The 25,264-nt window shown below is 42.1% G+C and overlaps 1 protein-coding gene and 1 long non-coding RNA gene across 2 annotated transcripts in view; one reads left to right on the top strand and one right to left on the bottom strand.

The window, feature by feature from the left end:
• Window positions 1-25,264, top strand: part of LOC132576205 (uncharacterized) — a 53,830-nt gene that overhangs the window by 19,352 nt on the left and 9,214 nt on the right. The window lies entirely within an intron of this gene.
• Window positions 1-25,264, bottom strand: part of SLC6A15 (solute carrier family 6 member 15) — a 46,010-nt gene that overhangs the window by 11,873 nt on the left and 8,873 nt on the right. Inside the window, exons 4-8 of the mRNA XM_060245146.1 lie at window positions 21,638-21,819; window positions 14,243-14,353; window positions 9,703-9,944; window positions 9,400-9,592; window positions 4,141-4,333 (exon numbers count right to left, since the gene is read on the bottom strand). Coding sequence (XP_060101129.1) covers window positions 4,141-4,333; window positions 9,400-9,592; window positions 9,703-9,944; window positions 14,243-14,353; window positions 21,638-21,819 — 921 coding nt within the window. The remainder of the gene's footprint in view (window positions 1-4,140; window positions 4,334-9,399; window positions 9,593-9,702; window positions 9,945-14,242; window positions 14,354-21,637; window positions 21,820-25,264) is intronic.

A 25,264-nucleotide genomic window follows, 5' to 3' on the forward strand; every position in this document is an offset into this window, starting at 1 on the left:
ATCCAGGATCGCCCCACCCCTGGTAGGTTCTGTTACCATCTGCTCTACAGCACAGTCATTGAGAGTTTCTAGAAACTCAATTTTTTTCTCTCGACCTGAACACATATTGACCCAATCAATCTGTGGGTAGTTAAAATCACCTATTATGACACAGTTTTTACGTTTAGCCGCTATCTTTAATCCTTCCATCATATTATAATCATCCTCTATCTTTTGATTTGGTTGGCGATAACAAACTCCCATAGTTAAATTTCCTTTTGGGCCTTCTATTTCAACCCAAAGCATTTCTAGAAGGGAATCTAATTCTTTGACCTCAGTCTTACTGGATTGTATACCCTCTCTGACATACAGAGCCATCCCTCCTCCAACCCTTACCTCCCTATCCTTCCGATATAACTTATATCCAGGAATCACCATGTCCCACTGGTTCTCCTCATTCCACCATGTTTCTGAAATTCCCACAATGTCTATGTTTTCCCCCAACACTAAACATTCCAACTCACCAATTTTACTTCGAACACATCTAGCATTTGTATACAAACATCTATAATTTCCCAGGCAAGTTAGACCCGCAACCTTCCTCCTGCCTCTTCAAGACTTTGACAGACATTCCATACTGTTTGTCACCATCTCAGTGGACAACTCTGATCCATTACCCGGTAGAAAAGTAACAGCTAACCCTACATCTCTTTGAGATGAGTCCTCCCGAACCAGAGACATTTCATCTCCTGTCGGCTTTCCCCCAAGATTTAGTTTAAAAACTGCTCTGCCACCTTTTTGATTTTAAGCGCCAGCAGCCTGGTTCCATCTGGGGACAAGTGGAGACCATATCTTTTGTACAGCTCCCTCTTGTTCCAGAAAGCATCCCAGTGCCTAACAAACTTAAACCCTTCCTCCTTACACCATCGTCTCATCCACACATTGAGACTTCTAATTTGTGCCTATCTCTCCTGCCCTGCACGTGGAACAGGTAGCACTTCTGAGAAGGCTACCTTGGAGGTCCTGGCCTTAAGTCTCCCGTCTAGCAGCCTAAATTTTTCCTCCAGGACCTCGTAACTGAATTTCCCCACATCGTTGGTGCCAACATGCACCACAAGCACTGGCTCTTCCTCAGCACTATCAGCCTATTTACTACGCACGTAATGTCTGCTACCTTCGCAGGCAGGCAAGTCACCATACGGTCAGTATGCAGTTTTGCCACCCAGCTGTCTACTTGCCTAAGGATCGAATCACCAACTACCAAGACCCCCCCTCTCTCCTTGCCCAGAGATGGTTCCTTGGCGCGAAAGGATTCCTGCTCACCAGCTGAAGAAGCGGTCCCTTCTGAGGGCGCATTCCCCTTATCCTCAGCATGGTGCCATGTTCCCTCTTGACCCTCGCGCTCCCTGGCAGCAATGGGGCTGTCATGTTCAGAGTGGGGCTCATCTAATACGTCCCCGAGTGTCTTCACCAAGTGCCTAACTGACTGTCTCTGCTTCTCCAGGTCAATCACCTCGGCCTCAAGGGTATGAACTCATTCCCTGAGGACCAGGAGCTCCTTGCATCAAGAAGACACCCAAGACTTGTCCTGTGGGCAGATAGTCATACATGTGACACTCAGTGCAAAACACTGGAAAGACCCCACCCCACCACTGGCATTCTGCCTTCATGACAGCTTTTAAAAAAAAATATACTGTCCCCTTTAAATCCTGTTTGTTTATGTGGCTCCCCTTCTGGAGGGTCAACTTACCTTATTGGGAGCACAAGGAAATTAGGGATCTTCGTTCCTGGTCCTTACACAGCCCCCAGGCTAAGAGCCACAGGCCAAGAGCCCTTTAGCTCTTGCCCTTTGGCTCTTGCCAAAGGCTTGTGTCTCTGGCAAGGCACAGCTTAATAATGCAAAAAGAGTGGGGAACACAGCCACGCCTAATCAATCAGCAACAATCACCTTCAGTCACCTTCGCCTTCAGCCCACTCAAACCAAACAGACGGCAGTTTCCCAGCAACCACAAACTCAGAATTTTCAGTAGTCACACGAACTCAGAAATTCTCAGCAACTTCCCAAGCTGCTTAGCCAAACCTTATATCACTTATTCTCTGCTCTCTCTCAGAACTCTCTGAAATGGGCTTGTGCTTAGGGGGCGGGGCAGCAGTCCGCCTTCCCCATTCGTGCCAGTCTCCGTCTGGCGATCTGCCCTCCCTCCCACCCTGATTGGTATTTAGGCATTTGCTGGTTGCCTCTTATTAGGGGGGTGGGTAGGAATTTTTTGATCCCCAGCTGATGGGCGGAACTGCTGGGGTGTTTTTTTGCCTACCCTACATAGCATGTCAGTGGATTGGGAATTTGGCTGTAGGGAGGTGTTGTTAAATACGTTGGTCACTTTGGTTGTGGCAGGTTTCTGTGGTTAATGAGCTTATGTGGCTAGGGGAGGACCAGAAAGCATCCCTCTTTTGTGGGGTTAGGGGCCTGTCAGGATCCACCTTTGGGTTTGCTGGTCCAGGGTGGGAGAATGCAGACCGTCCTTTGGGGCTTACCTGGAAGGTTCCTTTCATTGAGCTGCCCGGCTCGTGGTTAGACCTTCCCGGTTTGTTGCCTATTTGCTGAGCTGTACTGGTGTGAGCTATGGTGTATAGCTCTAGCCAGGGACTGGGTTGCTCGCCCATTAAATGGCAGGGGAGGTGTCTGTTGAGACCCCTGGCCCCAACCATGCCGCAGGTTCTGTTTAGCCATTGCCGTTTATTAATATATTAAATAAAGTGGCCCTTAGTTTAATCCAATTATTGCGTCTGACTCTTTATTTCAACCTGGGGGGCAATGGACCTTTTGCATTCTCCATGGAATCTTTTTGAAAATTATTGTGGAATCTATCTCCTCATCCATTCCTGTGTATTTGGGGTATCTTTATAAATTATTTGGACACTTTATTCTATTATTGTTGATTCATTTTGTGTTTGCACAGTGGTTTTGCTTTGATCTATTTCAAGTCTAAGGCAAATCATTTTAGGATTGCAGGTTTCATCAGAAGACCTGTGAGTTAAAGTCCCAGCAGAAATTTCAGTTCTGCACTTCTGAACAAAAGTTATATCTTTTTGTTCCATTATCACACACACACTTTGCTGCCCTAATAATCTCAAAGAAGAGGAGTTGAATCCAAAGGTGGTGATCTGCCAGTATCATGGCACTTCACTAGCAGAACTGCATTTCTGTTAGCCAATCACACGCCCATTGAAGACTACCGCTTTATCCTCCCCACCATACTCTTTTGTCAGAGTCCGCTAATTCAGGAACAAAATTTTGATGAGGCTCAGAGGGCTGTAGCAAGACCAAGGAGAGAAGAAAGCCCATTAGTCTTAACTCCATTTTCAATAATTTAGATCCAAAGCAAAAGTTTCAGGCAGTTATGATTTATCAGGGGGGATGGCTGTAACAGGGGGGATGGTCCTTTGCATATTAGGCCACACACCCCTGATGTAACCGGTCCCCCTGGAGCTTTTTGTTCCATTAACACACACACACACTATTCTAAGAGCCCTGTAAGCTCTTGGAGGATTGGCTACATCAGGAGTGTGTGGCCTGACATGCAAAGAAGTTCCTGCTACAAAAAAAAGCCCTGATAGAACCTAAGACCTAGGAATACCAACTGTAGGAAAATAATTAGAAGAATACACTAGAGAAGAACAACCAAGCTATATTCAAGCTGTTTTCTAGTATTCAGTTTCAGCACAAAATGTATATTATTCAAAGGGTGCAATTGGATGGGGAGTTAGAAGCAGTGTTCTTTCAGCTTTCAAAAAGCCACTCCAGTTAGAGATGCACCACAGTGATCAAACGGCATCTGCCCAATGGCATAGTCATGGGGCTCACGTGTGCAGAGCGGAGTGATCACACCACTTATGTGTACATGGTGTGCCAGGAACATGCCATGGAAGCACTGCATCAACCTTGCCACTGGGAAGTTCCTGGTGTCTCTTTCATGTGTGTGGGAGGTGTCAGAACATGAGGTAATGGAGAGTGAGGCATGGGGACCAGATGTGCATGTGTGAGACAATTAAATTTAGATGTGGGGTGGCTACATTGGGCCAAAAAGCCTGTCTGATCATACCTTTTGTCAAACACTTCTCACTAAGAATAAAGAGAAGTAGTTACCTGTACCAACGTACCAGTCAAAATTTCTTTTCTTACTTTGAAGGTATCTACTATAGGTGTAGTGATCCCTTCAATGGTTCCAAACATGCTGCCAAGCCCCAAATTGACCAGCATGAGAAAGAACATCACTGACCAGAATGGAGAAGCAGGAAAGTGTGTCATAGCTTCTGTAAAGGCAATGAAAGCTAATCCAGTTCCTTGAATAGCCTGAGAAAGAGAAATACAAATAATCAAGTAGGGAATGAGGGGAAACAAAAACAACTAGTATAAACATTGTTTCTCATCAAAGAACCATAGGCTCAAACCTTTGCATTTGTCGCTGTAGAACAGGGATACTTATTTGGTGGCTTGAGGGACACATGTGGCTGTTTGACATGCCATATAGGGCTCTTCTTAGTTCAGTTCACTAGTCCCAGGAAAGTGGGCAAGGACCTTGTCCAGTGGGGCTTATGGCTGGCAAAAGGTTCCCACCTTGGAAATGCTGCTGCCAGAGGAACAGGTAAGCTGGAAGCCTCTGTGCAGGCCTCATGCCAGCGATGAAAGTAACTGTGGCTCTTTTGGTTGATAGTAATTGTTAATGTGGCTCTTGGTGAGCAGTTGAGTAGCAATGCCACAGAATATTTCTACTGATTTCTGTAAAGCTACTTCAGACTCATTCTGATTCATACATGTATATCTCAGATTAAGTAGCTTTTGTTTTCTGTAGTCAATACTTCAATCAATGTGCATCTCACCCTTATAGTAATTATAGATAGTTAGGTGCAAATAATGCAACATCAGAAACCACAGCTGAGGCTGCATTCTTATTGCATGCTTAATGGCACCACATATGTATGTGTCAATATGTGATTAAAATTAACACACTAAGAGAATAAAAAGAGTTTTAAGAGTGGCGAGTCTATGCAGGAATCCATCCATAGTGAGCTGAAGATTACATACATATCAAATAATTATTATTACATTAGAGAGTCATCAGATGCCTCCATATGCTGTAGAATTAGGTAAAGGCAAGTAGTGAAATCAAAATTTCCCCCCACAGCCATCTCCCTCAAGGGTAGCCACAGAACAGTGGAAACGCCACTAAGGTTGAGAAGAGAAAAAGAGCTTCAGGGGGAATCCACAGAGGTCACTAATGCCCAGCAAGCAGTACAGTTATACAACAGCTACTTCTTCACCCAAAGGGTGATTAACATGTGAAATTCACTGCCACAGGAGGTTGTCGCAGCTACAAGCATAGACAGCTTCAAGAGGGGAATGGATAAGCATATGGAGCAGAGGTCCATCAGTGGCTATTAGCCACAGCTTATTGTTGGAACTCTCTGTCTGGGGCAGTGATGCTCTATATTCTTGTGCTTGCGGGGGGACACAGTGGAAGGGCTTCTAGCCCCACTGGTGAACCTCTTGATGGCACTTGGTTTTTTTTGGGGGGGGGCACTGTGTGACATGGAGTGTTGGACTGGATGGGCCATTGGCCTGATCCAGCATGGCTTCTCTTGTGTTCTTAACAGGTGAAAGGTCCAGCTAGCCCAAGATCTGCATGCAGAGACAGTACACTTGATTAGAGGTAAGCTAATATCTGGCTTCTATGGTTGCAAAGGGGAAAGAACAGTTCTCTAACATCAGACAGGCAGTATTGAGCCCCTCATGCACTGGGAGTTAGCAGGGGTGGGGGGGAGGGTGCTGCCCTTTATGACAACTGTGGCATGTTGCGGTACACGTTAGGTTACCAATTTTAGTATATGTGGTTCAGAAGCACATTATATTTCCACATGAGTTAGAGGGATGGGGAAAAGACCAACCAAATGTACTCTTTCAACTCACAAAGAAAGAAAGGAAGATCAAGTGTTATGACTGAGAACGATGTGATTGCACCTGATAGTAAGTATTCTGTTCTTTTCCTGTCTCTCACCTCCTCTACAACTTCTGCCTCTCCTGAAACAGTGCTGAGACATAACCAGTGAACTTTGATGCACAACCTTATTGGAGTAACATGCCACTTGTCCACCCTATACCATAACCTCACAGCCCTCATCATCAGGATTCTAAGAGCAGAGATTGCATTAGGAATAATACCCAGGTAACTTGGAGCACTAGATGTTTGTGTTAGTATTCACACAGAAAAACCAACAACCTGGGATCACAGTTCATATAACAGTCAATGCAAACACAAACACTGTGATATATTGGTGCACAATGTTTAGTAAAACTTTTTAAAGAGTTAGTTATAATAATAAAAAAAATGGTGTTCCATTATATCCTCCAGGAAGTAATAAGTTCTGGTATGACTTTAAAATGTTTTAAATCATTTGTAGGGAATGGTGTTGCAGTAAATATGAGAAAGATAGTCCAGTTTATCTCTTAAAATTATCATGTCTAGAGCTCATTTAAGTAAGAACATAAGAGAAGCCATGTTGGATCAGGCCAATGGCCCATCCAGTCCAACACCCTGTGTCACACAGTGGCCAAATACACACACACACACTGTGGCAAACAGCCACTGATGGACTTCTGCTCCATATTTTTATCTAACCCCCTCTTGAAGCTGCCTATGCTTGTAGCCGCCACCATTGCCTGTGGCAGTGAATTCCATGTTAATCACCCTCTGGGTGAAGAAGTACTTCCTTTTATCCGTTTTAACCCGACTGCTCAGCAATTTCATCAAATGCCCACAAGTTCTTGTATTGTGAGAAAGGGAGAAAAGTTCTTTCTCTGCTTTCTCTATCCCATGCATAATCTTGTAAACCTCTATCATGTCACCCCACAGTTGATGTTTCTCCAAGCTAAAGAGCCCCAAGCGTTTTAACCCTTCTTCATAGGGAAAGTGTTCCAACCCTTTAATCATTCTAGTTGTCCTTTTCTGCACTTTTTCCAATGCTATAATATCCTTTTTGAGGTGCAGTGACCAGAATTGTACACAGTATTCCAAATGACACCACACCATCGATTTATACAGAGGCATTATGATACTGGCTGATTTGTTTTCAATTCCCTTCCTAATAATTGCCAGCATGGCGTTGGCCTTTTTTATTGCAATTGCACACTGTCTTGACATTTTCAGTGAGTTATCTACCACGACCCCAAGATCTCACTCTTGGTCAGTCTCTGCCAGTTCATACCCCATCAACTTGTATTTGTAGCTGGGATTTTTGGCTCCAATGTGCATTACTTTGCACTTGGCCACATAAAACCTCATCTGCCACGTTGACGCCCACTCACTCAGCCTCAACAGATCCCTTTGGAGTGCCTCACAATCCACTCTGGTTCTCACCACTCTGAACAATTTAGTGTAATCTGCAAACCTGGCCACTTCACTGCTTACTCCCAACTCCAAATCATTTATGAACAAGTTAAAGAGCATGGGACCCAGTACTGAGCCAGTTTTTGATCCACAAGAGAACCTGTCCTTTTACTCCATGACTCTCGAGCTTACTAAGGAGGCTTTGATGAGGAACTTTATCAAACGCTTTCTGGAAGTCAAGGTAAACAACATCTATTGGGTCCCCTTTTTCCACATGTTTGTTCACCCCCTCAAAGAAATGTAACAGGTTAGTGAGGCAAGATCTTCCCTTACAGAACCCATGCTGAGTCTTCCTCAATATCTTGTGTTCATCAATGTGCCTACTCATTCTGTCCTTGATAATAGTTTCTACCAAGAAGTATTACATGTGGTTTCAGCCCATAAGATCAGTGTTATATTGTGGTTTATACCTATAAGAAAGAAATATCCAACACAAAGGTGCATAGAGTTACCTACAGGGCTTTTTTTTTTTTTAGCAGGAATGCACAGGAACACAGTTCTCGCTGGCTTGGCATCAGGGGGTGTGGTCTCATATGCAAATGAGTTCCTGTTGGGCTTTTTCTATGAAAAAAGAGCCCTGGTTATCTAGAATAGTTTTCTTTAAGTAGAGTCAGTTTTCAAGTTTTTTGTAGAGAGCATTTGCCAGAGTAATTCAGAAGGCTTTCGCATCTGGTTAGAGAAGAGGTTCAAAACTGGCTTGTTCCTAAACTAAACACTTAAATGGCATTGAGAGCATTTTGCCATTAATCAGGAATGGCTTGCTCCTAATAAAAATAATGCAGAGAGCATTTAGCCAATAAAATCCAGAAGGTTTGTGCATCTGATAAGAGAAGAGATTTGAGACTGGCTTGCTCCTAAATTAATACATAAATTGAGAGCATTTTGCCATCAGAAGGAACAGCTTGCTCCTAATAAAAAAATTGTAGAGAGCATTTTGCCAGCAAAATCCAGTAAACTTTTGCTTCCAGTTAGAGAAGACGTTCAGGACTGGCTTCCCCTAATATAAATATAAACACTTAAGAACTACTGAGAGGTAAGTTCTTAATAACAAATAATATTTTTTTAAAAAACCATTCATTTAAAAATTTAAGAATTACCTGCTTCCATTCAACTTTGTGTTGTATTTTGTTGTAATTACCATGGTTTATTCCAGGATGAGAGATTTTAAAGAAAACAAAGACATTGCAGAAAGCATTAACACTCAATTGTAACAAGAGGCTGATAACCTTGAAGGAAATATGAATACCCCTAAAGAAGTTTATTGATGAAATGAGCCTATATCTCAGGGGTGGCCAACGGTAGCTCTCCAGATGTTTTTTGCCTACAACTCCCATCAGCCCCAGCAAGCATGGCCAATGGCTGGGGCTGATGGGAGTTGTAGGCAAAAAACATCTGGAGAGCTGCCGTTGGCCACCCCTGCTATATCTGAGTGCTCATTGGATGGACCTTCCTTGTAATATTGTAAAGCTCTACTTCTTTATAATGTGCACGATTTATATGACTCTTTAAAAAGTTTTACTGAACATTGTTAGCCAGTATATCACAGTGTTTGTTTTTTGCACTGTGTTAGTATTCACAGCTATTCTGGCTTGTTACTTGTTTCCTGTTTGTTAAGCTCATTTAATGCTATTTACCCATGTTTTCATTGGATGTGGAAACGGGTGTGCACATGGACTCTTGCAGGAGCACTGGTGAGGTCTGGGACTCCATTTTTGAACATTCTAGGTATGTGGTTGGGTGTTTGAGGGGGTAGAACAATTCTGCAGGACATATAAGTAAAAGAAGGGATATGGAGGGAAAAGTGACTGTGCCTAAACCAGGAACTGTTGAGGCTAGCCAGGTTTCAGTGATTACCTGCAGGCCCATTCCTTGTTTCATAAACTAGGCACAATTAAAACAAATATGGCTCCATATTGCCACTGAACTGTCATTTGTTTGTACTTCTTTCTTCAAAGGCTGAAGAAATTATTCTAACCTTGTCAAGCTCCTCTTCAATTAGGCAGGGTTTCAGACCAAGAGCAGAAAACTCGCCTTCTTTGACTTTCTTGATCATATCATAAGCCAAATTATAATCTTCTGCTGTGATGTTAACAAAACTAATATGAGGAGGTATCACAGCCCGGCTAACATTGCCTACCTCCAGAAGTCTGACAATCTTTTCAGAATTCCTGGAAAACAGAACAAAATACAGATACACACAATCAATCCCAAGGTCCACTGTGTATATTCCTAACATGAAACAGACTATAAAAATGGATAAAGAATTGAATATTCATACTGGATAATGCATTTCTCATTTATGATATTTGCTTTGAAGCCCAGAACAGCAAACACCACCAAAGTTGCCAGCACAGAAGTGAAAAAATTGATGAAGGACACCAGAACAGCATCGAAATGGCAGTTGTTGTCTCTCTTGTTATAACTTGAAAAGGCAATGACTCCACCAAATCCAAGCCCTAAGGCAAAGAACACCTGAGCAGCTGCTTCTCTCCAGACCTTGGGCTCCAGCATTATTTCAAGCTGTTTGAAATGAGACACAAGAGATTTCAGCTACAAAATGCAGCATTTTCTCCCATACAGAGAAGCAATAATAATTCAAAAAGATAACCCACATCATCCTCAATCCTAAACCCAAATGTCAAACTAGAATCCAGTCCAAAATTGAATATAACATATACACTACTGGATAATCTAGGAAGGATTAAAAAAAAGTCAGAATTATGGGTTCATCAAGATATAAGAAATCAATTATTTTTGCTCTTTCTCAAGAGTGACCAATATTTTCAATGTTTTTTGTCTGCATGACTTTCAAGAGCATGTGCGTTTATGAAGTGGCAGCAATTATTTGATAGACCAGCAGCTAATGCATGTGATTAAGCAGGATGCACAGGAATACCAAAAGCAAATGGTATACATTATACATCTGCAGAGCAATCGGAATCAAGTTTCACCCTTCTAAACAAACAGACTACAATGGATTTTGAACCATCTAACTCTGCTTGTACTGCACTTTTAATGAGAAACAGGAGAATCACTTCAAATTAGAATTGCAGTATAATTCCTTTGAGGGGAAAATGCTTTGTCATTTAGAACATTTCTTCCCCAAAACAGAAAAAACTGGTATAAAAATATTTGTTGTTTTTGTAATGCCACATTGTTCTTTTGATCTTTCTTTTCTTCTCTAATTGTGTATAGTCTCCATTAGAAGAAACTGAGACAACTCATTTTGATCAGGAAATGTGGAATTTTAGTGTATATTGATCCAACTGATAGAATTTTCAATATATTTTAGGTGTCAGTAGTACTTGAGGTCCCAAGTAGTACTTGAGAGCCAGTTTGGTGTAGTGGTTAAGTGCGTGGACTCTTATCTAGGAGAACTGGGTTTGATTCCCCACTCCTCCACTTGCAGCTGCTGGAATAGCCTTGGGTTAGCCATAGCTTTGGCAAAGGTTGTCCTTTGTCTCAGCCCCACCCACCTCACAGGGTGTCTGTTATGGGGGGAGAAGATATAGGAGATTGTAAGCCGCTCTGAGTCTCTGATTCACAGAGAAGAGTGGGGTATAAATTGCAATTCTTCTTCTTCTTCTGATCATTGTGTGATTTACATTATCACTTTTTCCCTCTTAAAGAAAAAAAATTGCTTTTACTATTCTCAATAGTCTCCTAGATATTTACAGAGCTAAAAATATTCTATATATACCTATAAAATATAAAATACAAATAAAAATATTCAGATGGAAATATAGAAACCTTGACCATGGTGCCCCAAATACAAATCCTCAGATATGCAGTCATAGCATTGTATTCTCACTAGGTGGCACTAACTGTACACCTCTTAATTCTTTCTGAACTTTTACAAGGTATTGGATCAAATGTACTTCTATATGCCCATTGCTTTGAAGCAATTTTTCATGTCCAAATAAAGTTCTCCCACATTCGCTGGTCCTAACCACATGTCAGTAATTACCACTAATTTCAGTTTAACCTATTTATCTGTGTGTCCTCTGTATCAAGCCTCAAATCCCATTTATAAAAATGCAATTCTTTCATACTTGGTAATACTGAAATACATTGGCTGTTTCTCTTTAAATACACATGGGATCATCTGTAAACTAAAATCACTAGACAGGTGACAGGTGATCACAGACAATGTAGCACTCTTTGTATACAGCTGTATACATTTGCTACAATATATGAACTTCACCTCTAAAATACTTTGGTCCACGGTCTAGTCATGCTCATGCAAGTCTCACTGATTACAACAGGAGAGAGTTGAACAAGGCTATCACTGTTCCCACCCCTTCATTCTATCAACTGGATTATTTTAGATTAGTACAGGGGTGTCAAATATGTGGCCTGTGGGCCAGATCCAGCCTGCCCAGGACTCAAACCACTCCCTGAGCAACTTCCTTCTCCTGCTTCCTTTTCCAGGGCTGCTGCTACTGCAGCCACATGGTAGCTTGCTTTCCCCCCAGCTCCCTAGTGACTCTTTGCTTCCTGTTTTCTGCCTATTACCTCCCTTCTCCCTTCCTCCCTCTTACTCTCTCACACACAAAAACACACAGAGAGCTCCATGGCTGCTTCCTGCTCCATATGGGAGAGAGACAAAGACATGCCTTATATATGAAATCTCTAGAACTCAAAACTAAATGACACACAGAAGTTAAAATATAAGGCTTCTTTGCATTGAGATAACTTGAAGAGAAGTGAAATTACCAATTGTTCTCTAATGGTCAATCAGGAATAGATCTCAAAGTATTGTTAGTACCTCTGGGATTATGAAATAAATGCATGACGTGGCATGGGAAACAGATTTGTGGAGTTATGGCTGGTGAATTTATGCCAAAAGATACAACAGTGGAACCATTTTACCCAAGGGATTTTGATATCAGCTGTTTTCCAATGCACTGCTCTTCGTCAGCATGGGTACACAAAGGTGTTAAAGTTGCCCAAGAATAGAGAATTTTGTAACTATTCTGAAAGATGCCTATGATTTCCCACATACCAAGCAATTAGGATTAACTCAGTCCAATTCAGCTGCTGTGTTTGACTTCCCGTGTGACTTTTCCTAAATCTCTTAATCATCTGCCTAGCTTAGCTTTTCATCATTAAAAATGAGTAATATTTTCATTCTTCTACTACATACTTGGCTTCAGGGAAGGGAGTGTCTTTTAATAAGGATTTATAACTATCTTGTACATGTGATCTTGAGTGAGGACTGGTGATTTATCCACAGTTAAAATTAGGACATAGTAGCTAAAGACAGCCCACTGGAAGATGCAAGCAGCTTTGCTAATAGTCCAGTACAGGGTCAGATTTCATTACTTTCTACCAATATCTTCCCATCTCTTTCTCATGGACTTTTATTCTTCCCAATGTGTTTGCACAAACTCATTTTCCCTATTATAGAAGGATGACATTATATATGCATGCATGTTTGTGTATGTGTGCATGGGTGGAACTGTTTGCATATCTTGTGGTTGCATATGTGTTTGCATATCAGTTGCATATCTTGAACAGTTGAATGAAAGTGACTTAAAAGTAAAAATATCTAGAAGGCATAGAGTATAGGAGAATGATAGACACTTGACCTACAGACAGACAGATAAATATAATCAAAATCAACATGAAATAATCCTTTGATGTAGAACCACATTTTTAAAAATGGCATACCATGACATCCTTGTCCAAGTGCCTTTCAAAAGGTCTACTGATGTAGCTAGCATCATGAGGGGAGGACCTTAGCGGGTGACCAAACTGAAAAAAATGAAAGTAGTAGCCAGGGCAGCATGAGGCTGCTTGGGAAAGTGAAACTGCTTTAGTTATGGGATTGCTGTCGAGAAAGGGAAGAAGCAGTGGAAAGGAATACTGGAAGACAGCAGAGTATTGAGAAACTTTGTTTCATGTTGTTTTGACTTGGATTGCCAGCCCCCAGGAGGGAGTGGGAGATCCCTTGATTTCATGGGCTCCTGCCCACTGGTGGCTCCAACAGCCATGACCCAGCACAACTTCCTGAACATGATGATGTTATGCAGAAGTGATGTCATCATGCCGGGGACATCATGTGGTGACACCCAAAATACTAGTGTGTCACCATGTGACATCCTAGGCATGATGACATTGCTTCCGTGAGAGATCATTATGGCAGGGACATCATGTTTGGTGATGTTTCCCCCCTCCCCCCACTCCTGGAAAGCTCCTTTCCACCCATGCCAGCAAGAGCCTAGGACCTGACAGCCCTATGTTTGACTAATCATGAAACATTTGTTTTGTGGCTGCATTATTTGTCACTTTTGCTATGTACCATCTAAGAAACATAATCAGCTCTACCACAGGAAGAAGTATCACTTAACATAAATTATTTTATTTGGCATATGCAGCTGTCTATGGAAACTTTTTCAGGAGCATTTAATGCAAATCAAGTATCCTATAGTAAACTATTCTATTGCCCTTATGGTGATCTTGGCTGAAGAGTATTATATATGTACATTAATTGATGAAGCATGGATGCAGGTTCCTTCATACATGCACATCACACATAGGAGCTGCTCCCTCTTGCTGAGATCCCATGTCAGTGGGCAGTACCCATTGAATGGGAAAGACCCTGGACCCTGTGGGAGAAGGCGTTATCATAACACTATAAATAGGATGAAACTTTATTTGAGCTGAAACACATTTTCACAGCAGGTACACTTTAAGTCATAAAGTAACTTCAACTAATTAAATATAATATGGTTCAGAAGTGATACCAGAAATCATTCAACATAAAACGCTGTCTAATACAGGCAAAAAATCATTGGAGGAAACCAAGTACATACCTTGGGAGTAAACATGTGGCGAATGCCATCCAGTGAACCATTTAAGAGCAGCCCTCTGATTAGAAAGCATATAAGTACCACATAAGGGAAAAGGGAACTAAAATACATGATCTGAAAAACATGAAAGCAATGTTACTTCGTTTTTTATCATCTGATAGTTTGTATCTCATGCTTATAAAACCCAGATACCAAATCAACAAATTGTGCCATCTTAAATAATGACAGCTACAGAATCATGATCTGTGGATTCATCATATATATAATGAGAATTTGTTTTAATCGTCTAGCAAATTCTTTAAGAACATTTTCTGTAACTAGGAGGTTCTATTGCTGGCCAAGAAAACAAGTTTCTGTGTCCTAGTGCATTAAGGGAACTGCAGAACAAAACATGGTTTGCAAGTTAAGGAGTTAGAAATATTCCAGAAGAGTAAACAAAGCAAGTTTAGGAAAGATCAGGAAAAAAGCTGGAGAAACTCTAGGAGGTGCACAAAATACAACACAATGCTGTTGGGGGGAAAGGGAAAAAAACCCTACATGCAGCATCTGGCACAGAGTATTTGTCTCACCAATAAATGTGTTAGTCCTTAAGATGGTATAATGAGACATCTGTTACTTTGAAATGGGCGTATAGTCTGTAGGAAATGTTGGTGTTTTACTGTGATTTGTAGCAATGGATGAAGAAATGTAACTAGAGCTAATTAAAGGAAGGGAGAGAAAGAATATATTGCTCTAGAGAAGAAAGCAGAACAGAACATATTCCCAAGAATAGTTCACTAGAATCTCTGTATCTAAGTACTGAATCAGTCCTTCAGACCTTGGCTATATTTTAATTAGTTCTAGCTTTATTCAGTCATTTCCAAGATGAAAATAGATGTAAGAAATTGCACAACCTAAACACCTGGGAAGATGAAAGATACAAACAAGTTTGTTTGAAGCCACCAATTGTTAGAAAGCCACGGAGAGTTAATCACATTCAAGTCCCACTGAAACGATTATTGCAAAAGAGAAGCAACTAGTGCATTGCACTTAGCTGGAGAAGGATGTGAAGAAAAAATCCCCTCCTTTGTTTATCATAGGTTTTATTTGACCACATACCAGTATGACTCAATCTCCTTGCCCCAAAGGCAGGAGGTCATGGTAGAAGATCTCATGTGAGTACTTAAATTCAGTGCATAGTTCTGAGAATACATCATCACCACTTGATTGACAAGTCAGGACCATTTACAAAAGAACAAGAAACGTATACAGCATATATTTCCTCTGCAATCTTCTAGTTTGTAACCTGGGACATGTTACAAGTTACTACAATGGTCAATCAAATACAACTTGTGCATGTCTCTTAAAGAATTCTCTTTTCCAATTTCAGTGCAAACCAAAACCTAAGGCATAAGGTTGCCAATCCCCAATTGGTGGCAGGGGATTCCCTGGTTTGGAGCACCCCCCCCCCCAGCTTTAGGGTTATCTGAAAGTGTGGGGGGTGTTGTTGAATGTCTACTGGGCATTCCATTATACCCTATGGAGACTGTTCCCCATAGGGCATAATGGAGAATTGATCTGGGGCTCTGTTGTTGAATGTCTACTGGGCATTCCATTATACCCTATGGAGACTGTTCCCCATAGGGCATAATGGAGAATTGATCTGGGGCTCTGGGGGACCTGTTTTTTGAGGTAGAGGCATATTATCTGGTGCCTCTCCTCAGAAATGCCCCCAAGTTTCAAAAAGATTGGATTGAGAGGTCCATTTCTATAAGCCACAAAAGAAGGTGCCCCCATCCTGCATTATTTACAATGAAGGGACGGCATTTAAAAGGAGCATGGTCCCTTTAAATGTGATGGCCAGAACTCCCTTTGGAGTTCAATCTTGCTTGTCACATCCTTGCTCCTGATTTCACCCCAAAGTCCCCAGATACTTCCTGAGTCAGACCTGGCAACCCAACATGCTCTATGTGAATTACCAACTGGGAAGTGAGTCAAAGAAAGGTGGAAGTTAAGAGAACTGGAAGCTCAACTGGAATTCTGTTTCTGTTATTTACTAGGAAATGTGCATTTGGATACTAATCAAAACTCAAAACTGAAAAAAATATTAAACATTTATAATATTTAGAAACACTTGAAACTGTTAATTTGTCTAACATGCCTTGCACTGTTTAGAGTTCGCAGAGGTCATAACAAAGACAAGAGATACAGTAACAACCAAGGATATTTTTCAATCTGCTGTGTGTTTTTTTTTTAATTTATTTAGATTTTCCTATAGAACAGGCTCAGGGCAGGTTACATATAAAAACAATCAACAGTAAAAAAACAATTTAAAATATATAAAATCTAAAATTACAGAGTAACAATAGGTACTAAAATGGCAAATTCTGCCTCACATACATACCCTATTGTCCAGGTTCAGCAGGTTTTATAGCACTGGGATAGAATGAAGGGGAGAGGCCAGTAACAAGTGATGTCCACTACCTCAGCTGAAAGCCTGGCGAAAGAGCTTTGTTTTACAGGCCCTGCGGAATTGAAGCACATCCTGCAGGGCCCGGATCTCCAGGGGGAGCTCATTCCACCAGGCAGGGGCCAGGGCTGAAAAGGCCCTGGCCCTTGTTGAGACCAGATGGATGTCTCTGGGGCTGCGTATCACCAGAAGTTGTTGGGCTGCTGATCGTAAAAACCAACGGGACTCATACAGGGAGAGGCGGTCCCATAGGTATGCTGGCCCCTGGCCATGTAAGGCTTTAAACTTAAGTACCAACACCTTGAACCGAATCTGATACTCAATGAGTAGCCAGTGCAGTTCACACAGTACAGGATGGGTCCATGCTCTTATAGGCAACAATGTCAGCATCTGTGCAGCAGCACTCTGCACCAGCTGGTGCTTCCAGAGAGCAGCCCTACATAGAGAGAGTTACAATAATCTAGCCTGGAAGTGACCATTGCATGGGTCACTGTGGCCAGGTTGTGGGGGGTGAGATATGGGACCAACTGTCTGACCTGCCTCAGGTGGGAAAAGGCCGATCTGGCAGTGATGGTAACCTGAGCTTCCATAGTCAGAGGCATCCAGGAATACCCCCAAGCTCTTCATCCTTGATGTGGGCTTCAATGGAGCCCCATCAAAGGATGGGAGCCTGATCTCTGATCCCAGCCCCCTGTAACCTAGGCACAAGACCTATCCCTGTGTCAGCGAGACGGTGAGCCAACACTTCTTGGTCAATTGTATTGAACGCTGGTGACAGATCAAGAAGGATCAGCAGCGCCAAACCGCCTTGATCCAGGTACCTCCGGACATCATCTACCAAGGTGACCAACACCGTCTCCATCCCATGGGCAGGACGGAAGCCAAACTGGAAGGAATCCAGGACAACAGTATCCTCCAAGAAAGCCTGAAGCTGCATTGCCACTGCGCTCACCACTGCCTTGCCCAGGAATGGAAAGTTTGAGACTGGGCGGCAGTTTGCTAGGACTGTAGGGTCCAAAGATGGTTTCTTCAGGAGAGGATGGACTACTGCCTCCTTCAAGGTCCCCAGGAATGCCACTGTTGAGAGGATCAAGTTGATGATCTCCCTCAGGGAAGTTCATATGCCATCACCACAGGCTTTAATCAGCCATGATGGACAAGGATCAAGGGGGCACATGGTGGGTTTCACAGCAGCCAGGGTTTTATCAACTTCATCCTGGGAGAGCAGGCTGAAAAGGTCCAAAACTGGGCCTGAAGATGGACAAGGGGCTTTCAGTTCCATTGTGTCAATTGTGACTGAAAGGTCGCAGCGGAGCAACAAGACTTTATCTGCAAAATAATCCACGAAAGCCATGCAGCCTATATCCAATTCCCTAACATTTGGCATGCCCTGAGGCAAAGGTGTTAAGGACAAAATTAATCAAAATAATTGAGCTGGGTGTGATTTTGCAGAAGCAATGGAGAAAGCATAGAACCCCTTCTTTGCTGCCTTTGTCGCCATCTCATAGGTCTTCATAAATGACCTATAAGATGTTTTTGTAGCTTCATCTTGGGCCTTCTGCCACACTCTCTCTAGTCGTCTCAGCTCCCATTTCAACTGCCTCAGCTCCGAGGAATATCAAGGAGTCAAGCTGATACAGGGCTGGAGAGCATGCTGGGGAGTGACCACATTGATGGCTTCAGAAAGAGTTATGCCTGTCTTCCACCAGCTCACCAATAGGTCGCCAGGGGAAATTGGATCCCGCAGAGCCTCCTGGAAACTATTTGGGTCCATTTGACTCCATGGGTGAGCATAAATCAGTTTACACCTAAACAGGAAGGATTAGGCATGCATAACTGGGCCTTCAGGACAAAGTGGTCTAACCATGGCACCACATCCATGGTAATACATTATTACACTGATGTATTACATTGTTATATAGATTTTGCCATAGAACATGGCTGTGTTGAGAGGCATTTTTTTCCTAAGTGTTTATGCTAATCACATCCAGGATCAATGACCTAGGGAGGGTTTTGAGTCTATTATAAACAGTATTTCCTACTTGCTATTCTGTTCTCTGTTGCTGCACCTTGCCATGCACAGGAGCAAACATTTTCTTTGCACACCCTTGAAGGGGGGAAACCTTTTAAAATTCATTTTGACTAACTGAATTAAACAAATGGCCAAGCTATATATAACAAGGGGATCCTCATGTATTTATACATGAATCCAGATATTTGCATTAAATGGAGGTGACTATTATTTTAAAGCAAAAGCTGAATGCACAACTGAGGGAAGAAAAATTCTCTCTGCTCCAGTGCCTCATCTCAGTGCATTTCATTTTTTTCCCTCATATTCCTCTTGACATTGGAGTTGGATTGGGAGAAGTGGGGTCAGAAATTACCACACAGCCCCATTTGCAGCACTGCACCAGGGGAAGTGAAAGAGAAACAGATTGCAGCAAAGTTAGAACAGGAAAATAAGGTTTAACTTTCCTTATTCACATATGTCTGAAAGCAGATGCCCACCAATCAAATATGAATGGGCAGGTTCATCTATAAACAGTCCCGGCGCTGGGAGTTCTGCTACCCTAGGCAGAGCCCCACCCCCGACTTCCAGTGGGAGGGAGAGGCATGGCAGTAGGCTGCTCTGAGCTTGGGTCCCAGTGTGCCCACTGCCACACTGTCCTTCGACCTCACTCAGGCTTTCTGGGACCTGGGAAGCCTAGGCGAGGTCAGGGTAACTGTGGGCACACTCAGAGCCAGGCTCCAAGAGCACTCACTGCCATGCCTCCCTCCAACTTCACCCAGGCTTCCCGAGTCTCAGGAAGCCTGGGTGAGGTCGGCACAGCAAAGAATGTGCTCAGAGCTGACCTCTGAGCATGCTTGCTGCCACACCTCCCCCCAACCTTACCCAGGCTTCCTGAGTCTCGGGAAGCCTGGGCGAGGTCAGGGTGGCAGTGGGCATACTCAGAGCCTAGCTCTGAGTGTGCTCGCTCCCACACCTCCCCCAACCTCCCCCAGACTTCCAAGGCTGGGCTCACCCAAACTTCCGAGACTGGGTTCCAGTGTGCTCCATGATTGGGTGCTCTACTGACCCTGCTCAGCCTTCCCACAGCCTGGGAAGACTGGGTAGGGTCAGGGGCAGCCACTTTACGTTCCCTGGGTCTGACCCAGGAAATGCAAAACCGGCCAGGCAGGGCACCGAGGATCACACTGCGCAGACACCACCCGCTTTTGAATTCCCGGATCTGTGTTACAGACTTGGGGAATGCAAAATGAGCCGTGCAGCACCTGCAAAGTGTCGTGAGGAGTGTACTGTGCAGGCATCCCCGCTTTCATGTTCCTCAGGTCTGTAAAAGACCTGGGGAATGCAAAACCTGTCAAGCAGCATCTGCACTCCATGAAGCCTGCTTTCCATTGGAGAAGGTAGACTCCAAGAAATACACGTACTGTGTGTGGAGAAAGGGGGTGCCTGGTGGTGCCCTAGGCAGCTGCCTACTTGGCTTACTACCACACTCTGGCCATGTAAATATCATGTTCATGTATCAATGTCTTGGCAGGTAGGTTAAGTGGCAGCTTCACAAACTAAGCCCACCCTCACCCAATTCCAGCAGGCCTGGAGCAGAGATAACATCATGTTCCCGCTAAATACAATTCCCAGTGGTCCTGCAATTATTTGCCTGCTATTTGTGCCTACTATCAAACTTCTTGTATTGCTGAACACTTCTTCATGCTCATTTGGCAAACGAGAATTTTAATAATCTGTAAAATAAGTACTTTTTATTTGTTGGAGAGAATCTCTTAAATAAGGTACATCATCCCTCACAATGACATCTCTAACATAAGAATATGAGAACTTAAGAACAGCCATGCTTGATCAGACCAGTGGTCAATTTGGTCCAGTATCCTGAGTCACACAGCCACCATCCGGCCAATAACAAGATACAGTTAATCAGCCATTAGCTCATACATATGTTTGTGGCATTTCTTTTCATATTGATTTCCTTGTGCTGTATCCTGTTCTAAGCCCCTGTTATCTTTGCAAATTCCTTTTGTTGCTTCTGTCTTCAGGTTTTGCCATGTCACCTGCTCTATCATTTGTACATTACAGAACTCCATTACTCACTTCTTTGTGCAGCTTGCCTGCTTATTCTACTCTGATCCCTTTTTATGTGTATCTTCTCACCTGCCTAACCCCCTCATGGATTACCAACGTGGAATGTGGATTCCTCTTTTCTGTTGGGGTTTTCTGTGGTATACTGAACACCCATCTTTGACACTTGGCCAGAATATTTTATTGTTTTGTGGGTCTGATTCAGAAAGGGGGGGAGTATTTGCAGAGAGCATCCGGCAATTCCATCCTTCTGTTCTTTTTTTAATTACATGCATGTATAAGCATTACACTGAAAATGAGGTATAATTATCAGCAGAATCTACAGCAAATGAAAACAAAAGAAAGGGTTCTCATAACCACAGCACTCCCTCACTCTTTTTATCCAAGGACAACTTCTGGATTTAATAGACTACAATTTTAATGCTTTTGTACCAACATTTCCCCACTTGGGATTACAAAAAAGCCCAGTGAGTCATAGCTTTCAGCCTGTCCGTACAAACTTAATGAGAAGCTATATAAAGGGGTGTGGTGAGTAAGAATTCAGATGGCAAATGTGAAGAAGGCCAGTTTGGTGTAGTGGTTAAGTGTGTGGACTCTTATCTGGGAGAATCGGGTTTGATTCCTCACTCCTCCACTTGCACCTGCTGGCATGGCCTTGGGTCAGCCATAGCTCTGGCAGAGATTGTCCTTGAAAGGGCAGCTGCTGTGAGAGCCCTCTCCAGCCCCACCCACCTCACAGGGTGTCTGTTGTGGGGGAGGAAGGTAAAGGAGATTGTGAGCCGCTCTGAGACTCTTTGGTGTGGAGGGTGGGATATAAATCCAATATCTTCTTCTTCTTCCTACACAGACTCACCTTGCCTGAAGACTGGATTCCTTTGATCATTGCTAGGCACACTATCACCCAAGCAGCCAATAAGCAGATAGTCATTTTCCAGTTCAGACCTCCACTCTCTGAGATAGAGTTAGAAATATTGAGTGCTTCTCGGTACCAGTAATAGGTGGTAGCTGAGCTTTTTTCGCACTCCGGCTCCACAACTGACAAAATAGAAAATAAACCCAGAATTGGTTACTTCTAAATAGAAAGCAACACATATTATCCAAAGTATTTAGAGAAAATTCAAAATAGTTCCTATAGAACATGGTACACATATTTACAAAATGAACATACTGACATTACCAATAACTCAAGAAACTAAGGAACCTTTTATTTTATTAAAATGGCACAGCACCGTAACAGCAAATGATTGGATATTGTTAGGGATGTTCACTCAGTATACACCAAGCCGAATAAATACCCACAAAATATTGTTTGTTTATTTATTATTTTCTACTTATAGCCCACCCCACCCCAAATGGGCTTTGAGTGGGTAACAACAATCAATCAATACAGAGTTAAAATTAGATTCATATAGTAAAACAATACAACATTCTAAAAACAAACTCTAGTTCTGCAGATGGTGGTATCAATTGCCTCTACTCCTTCCATACATACCCTGGTATAAAATAGATGACTCAACAGAATTATTTCATCAGGGCCCCTTACTGAATTTTTGATTCAGCTACTTGAAATAGCCACACCTGAATAAATGACAGTATTATTTAAACTTTAAATGTCTTTTGGGTTCACTTGCTGAGTCATGCCTCCATTGCAGCAGGACTCAACATGTGACTTGAAGGCATTTAAACTTCAAATGCCTTCTGAACTTGCTGAGTCATGTCACAGTGAAGGCATGACTCAGCAAGTGAACCCAAAAGACATTTAAAGTTTAAATGTTTCTGAACTCACCAAGTCATGCCACAGCAATGGGACAACTAGGTGAGTGAAATTTTCCATTATCTCATAAGGGGAGGGTCCCATAGGGTATAATGGAACTGAATAAATTTTGGTTTCTTGCATATACACCCCAAAACCAGTATAATATACAGGTATTCAGGAATTTTAGGGAATACCAATATTTTTTGGTTCCAATGAGTGTGAGGACATTTCTGCATTTTCATTTTCCTCACTTGTAAATTCTTGGTGTTTAACAATTTATTTACAATATTTAATTGTCTCTTTTCTATACTAACCCATATGATATTTCAACCCCCCTCCCTCCAATATTTGACTTCCCCGAAGTTATAAATTTAAATTCAATTATAAAGGTACCGCTAACCAATCAAAGTTCAATACTTTTCTTTTCTCATTGATACTAAAAAAATTGTCCAATGTCTTTTTACATTCCACTCTTTCTCCATATATTCTTTAAATTTCTTCCACTCCTTTTTGAATATATCTAAATCATAGTCTCTTAAAGTTTTAGTTTAGTTTTAGTTAATTTGTCCATCTCACTCCACGATAAAACTTTCACAATCCAATCCCATTTCTCTGGTATTTTTCCCTGTTTCCACAGCTGCGCATACAATGTCCTAGCAGCTGAGAGCAAGTACCAAATTAAAGTCCTCACTTGTAAATTCTTGTTTCTTCTGGATTTTTTTTTCTGTTACACATGTGTTTCACACCCTCTAGTGGTTGATTCAATATCAGACAGGTTTATATCCAGTCCATCTCTCTGCAGATTTAAACTGCAGGTTTTTATGCTGGACATAAACCTGTGTGATATTGAACTGCCCACTAAGGGAGAAAACAAATGAAGAACATGGAGGAGGAAACCCTGAAGAAAAAGAAACTTACAAGCAAGGAAAATGAGCATGTGGAAGAGCCCTGAGCCTTGCTTTTAATTCTCACTGCACTGAATTTATCGGTTTCATTAATTTGAATTGTAGAGCTGGTGAATGACTGATCTATTATAAGCAATATGTATCTACCATAACATAAAGCCTGACCACGATGCATGTTTATCTGGAAGCAGATCCCACTGCATTGTGTGAACTTTATTCCAAGATAATTCTGAAGGTTAAAGACTACAGTTGGGCACTATAAGATTATGCCCTGCTGAGATTTCTGTATATTGGTTTCTGAAAAGCCAAGGTGGGGGGAGCAGTGATGAAGCTGGAGACTAAAAAAGGCATTGAAAGAGTCCTATCCCCCTTCCCTGCCATATTTCCTGACTTAAAAGAACACATGGGCAACAATCCTGGAGACAACCATTGGAAATTCACCATTTGGCCCAGCAGCCACTATGCAACTGAACCCCAGCTTTGCCCCATCCACAGCACAACTGGCCCCAGCCTGGCCCCACCCTGTCCCAGTGGTACACACCATGCCATTGGGCCTGGGAAGGCCATGGCAGCTGCCACCTTGTGACTGAGCCAAGATGGGCCCAGTCCTGATAGCAGCCAATATGCAATTGGGCCTAGCCCATCAATGCCACCATTGTGCAACACAGCCAAACTTTTCCCAGGGAAATATTGCTGGAGGAGAGAAGGATGGAAAGCTGAAGAAAGGCAAGCAGATAAAGATAGGTTAGGAGGTGAGAAGAAGAGAAGGAAACAGACAAAAGGGAGTGAGGTTATGAAATTGCCAGGGAAGGGAAAGAGGAAATACAGGGGGGAAATTAGATGTCCCTTTAAGTCCTTGCAGATTCCCTACTTGTAGTGATATAACATCATCATATATCTAGACAAGTGTGCCCTCATCTGTGGATACTTATATTTGTAGATCAGGGCCTTTTGTTGTGATGCACTTTTCCCTTTGTATACCTGCAGGGAAAATGGCTAGAAACGTGCATTTTAAAAATAAAATATGAAATCAGAGCATGGCAAAAAAATTATTAGAGTGTTATAATTTTATGACAGACATTGGGTGTTATGACAAGGAAAATGGCTTCAAAAATGTACATGTTCCTTCACATGTCCACCACATATGGAAGAAAGAACCTTCATGTTTTTTACATTTCCAACATCTATCCGACATTTTCTTACTTATCTTAGCCAATTTTTTCGGAGTCATATACCACCTATACATCATTTTAAAACAGTTCTCCTTAATGCTTTGACAAGTTGATATCTTCATTGAGTTCTTCCAGAGGTGCTCCCATGTTTCCATTTGTATTTCTCTATTCACATTAATTGCCCATTTGACCATTTGAGACTTTACTACTTCTTCTTCTGTAGACCATTTCAATAATAACTTATATACTTTTGATATCAATTTTTCATTGTCACCTAACAGGACTCTTTCCAGTTCTGTTTGTTCTCGTCTAATCCCCTCTGATTTTATGTCATTTTCCATCAAACTTTTAATTTGTTGCATTTGAAACCAATCATAATTGTTATTTAGCTCTTCTGAGGTTTTTAATTCAATTTTGTCTCCTTGAATCTTAAGCAGTTGGTTATATGACATTTCTCTTTTTTCTTCAGAATCAGCTGTTATTTTTATTACTTCTGCTGGCACTATCCATAATGGTTTTCTCTCGTCCCCGTATTTCTTGTATTTTATCCAAGTATTTAGTAATGTATTTCTGACATAGTGGTGAGAGAAAAAACCATCCATTTTATTCTTCCCATAGTACATGTATGCATGCCAGCCGAATCTATT

This window comes from Heteronotia binoei, chromosome 8 (genome assembly GCF_032191835.1).
Source record: "Heteronotia binoei isolate CCM8104 ecotype False Entrance Well chromosome 8, APGP_CSIRO_Hbin_v1, whole genome shotgun sequence".
Lineage (NCBI taxonomy): Eukaryota > Metazoa > Chordata > Lepidosauria > Squamata > Gekkonidae > Heteronotia > Heteronotia binoei.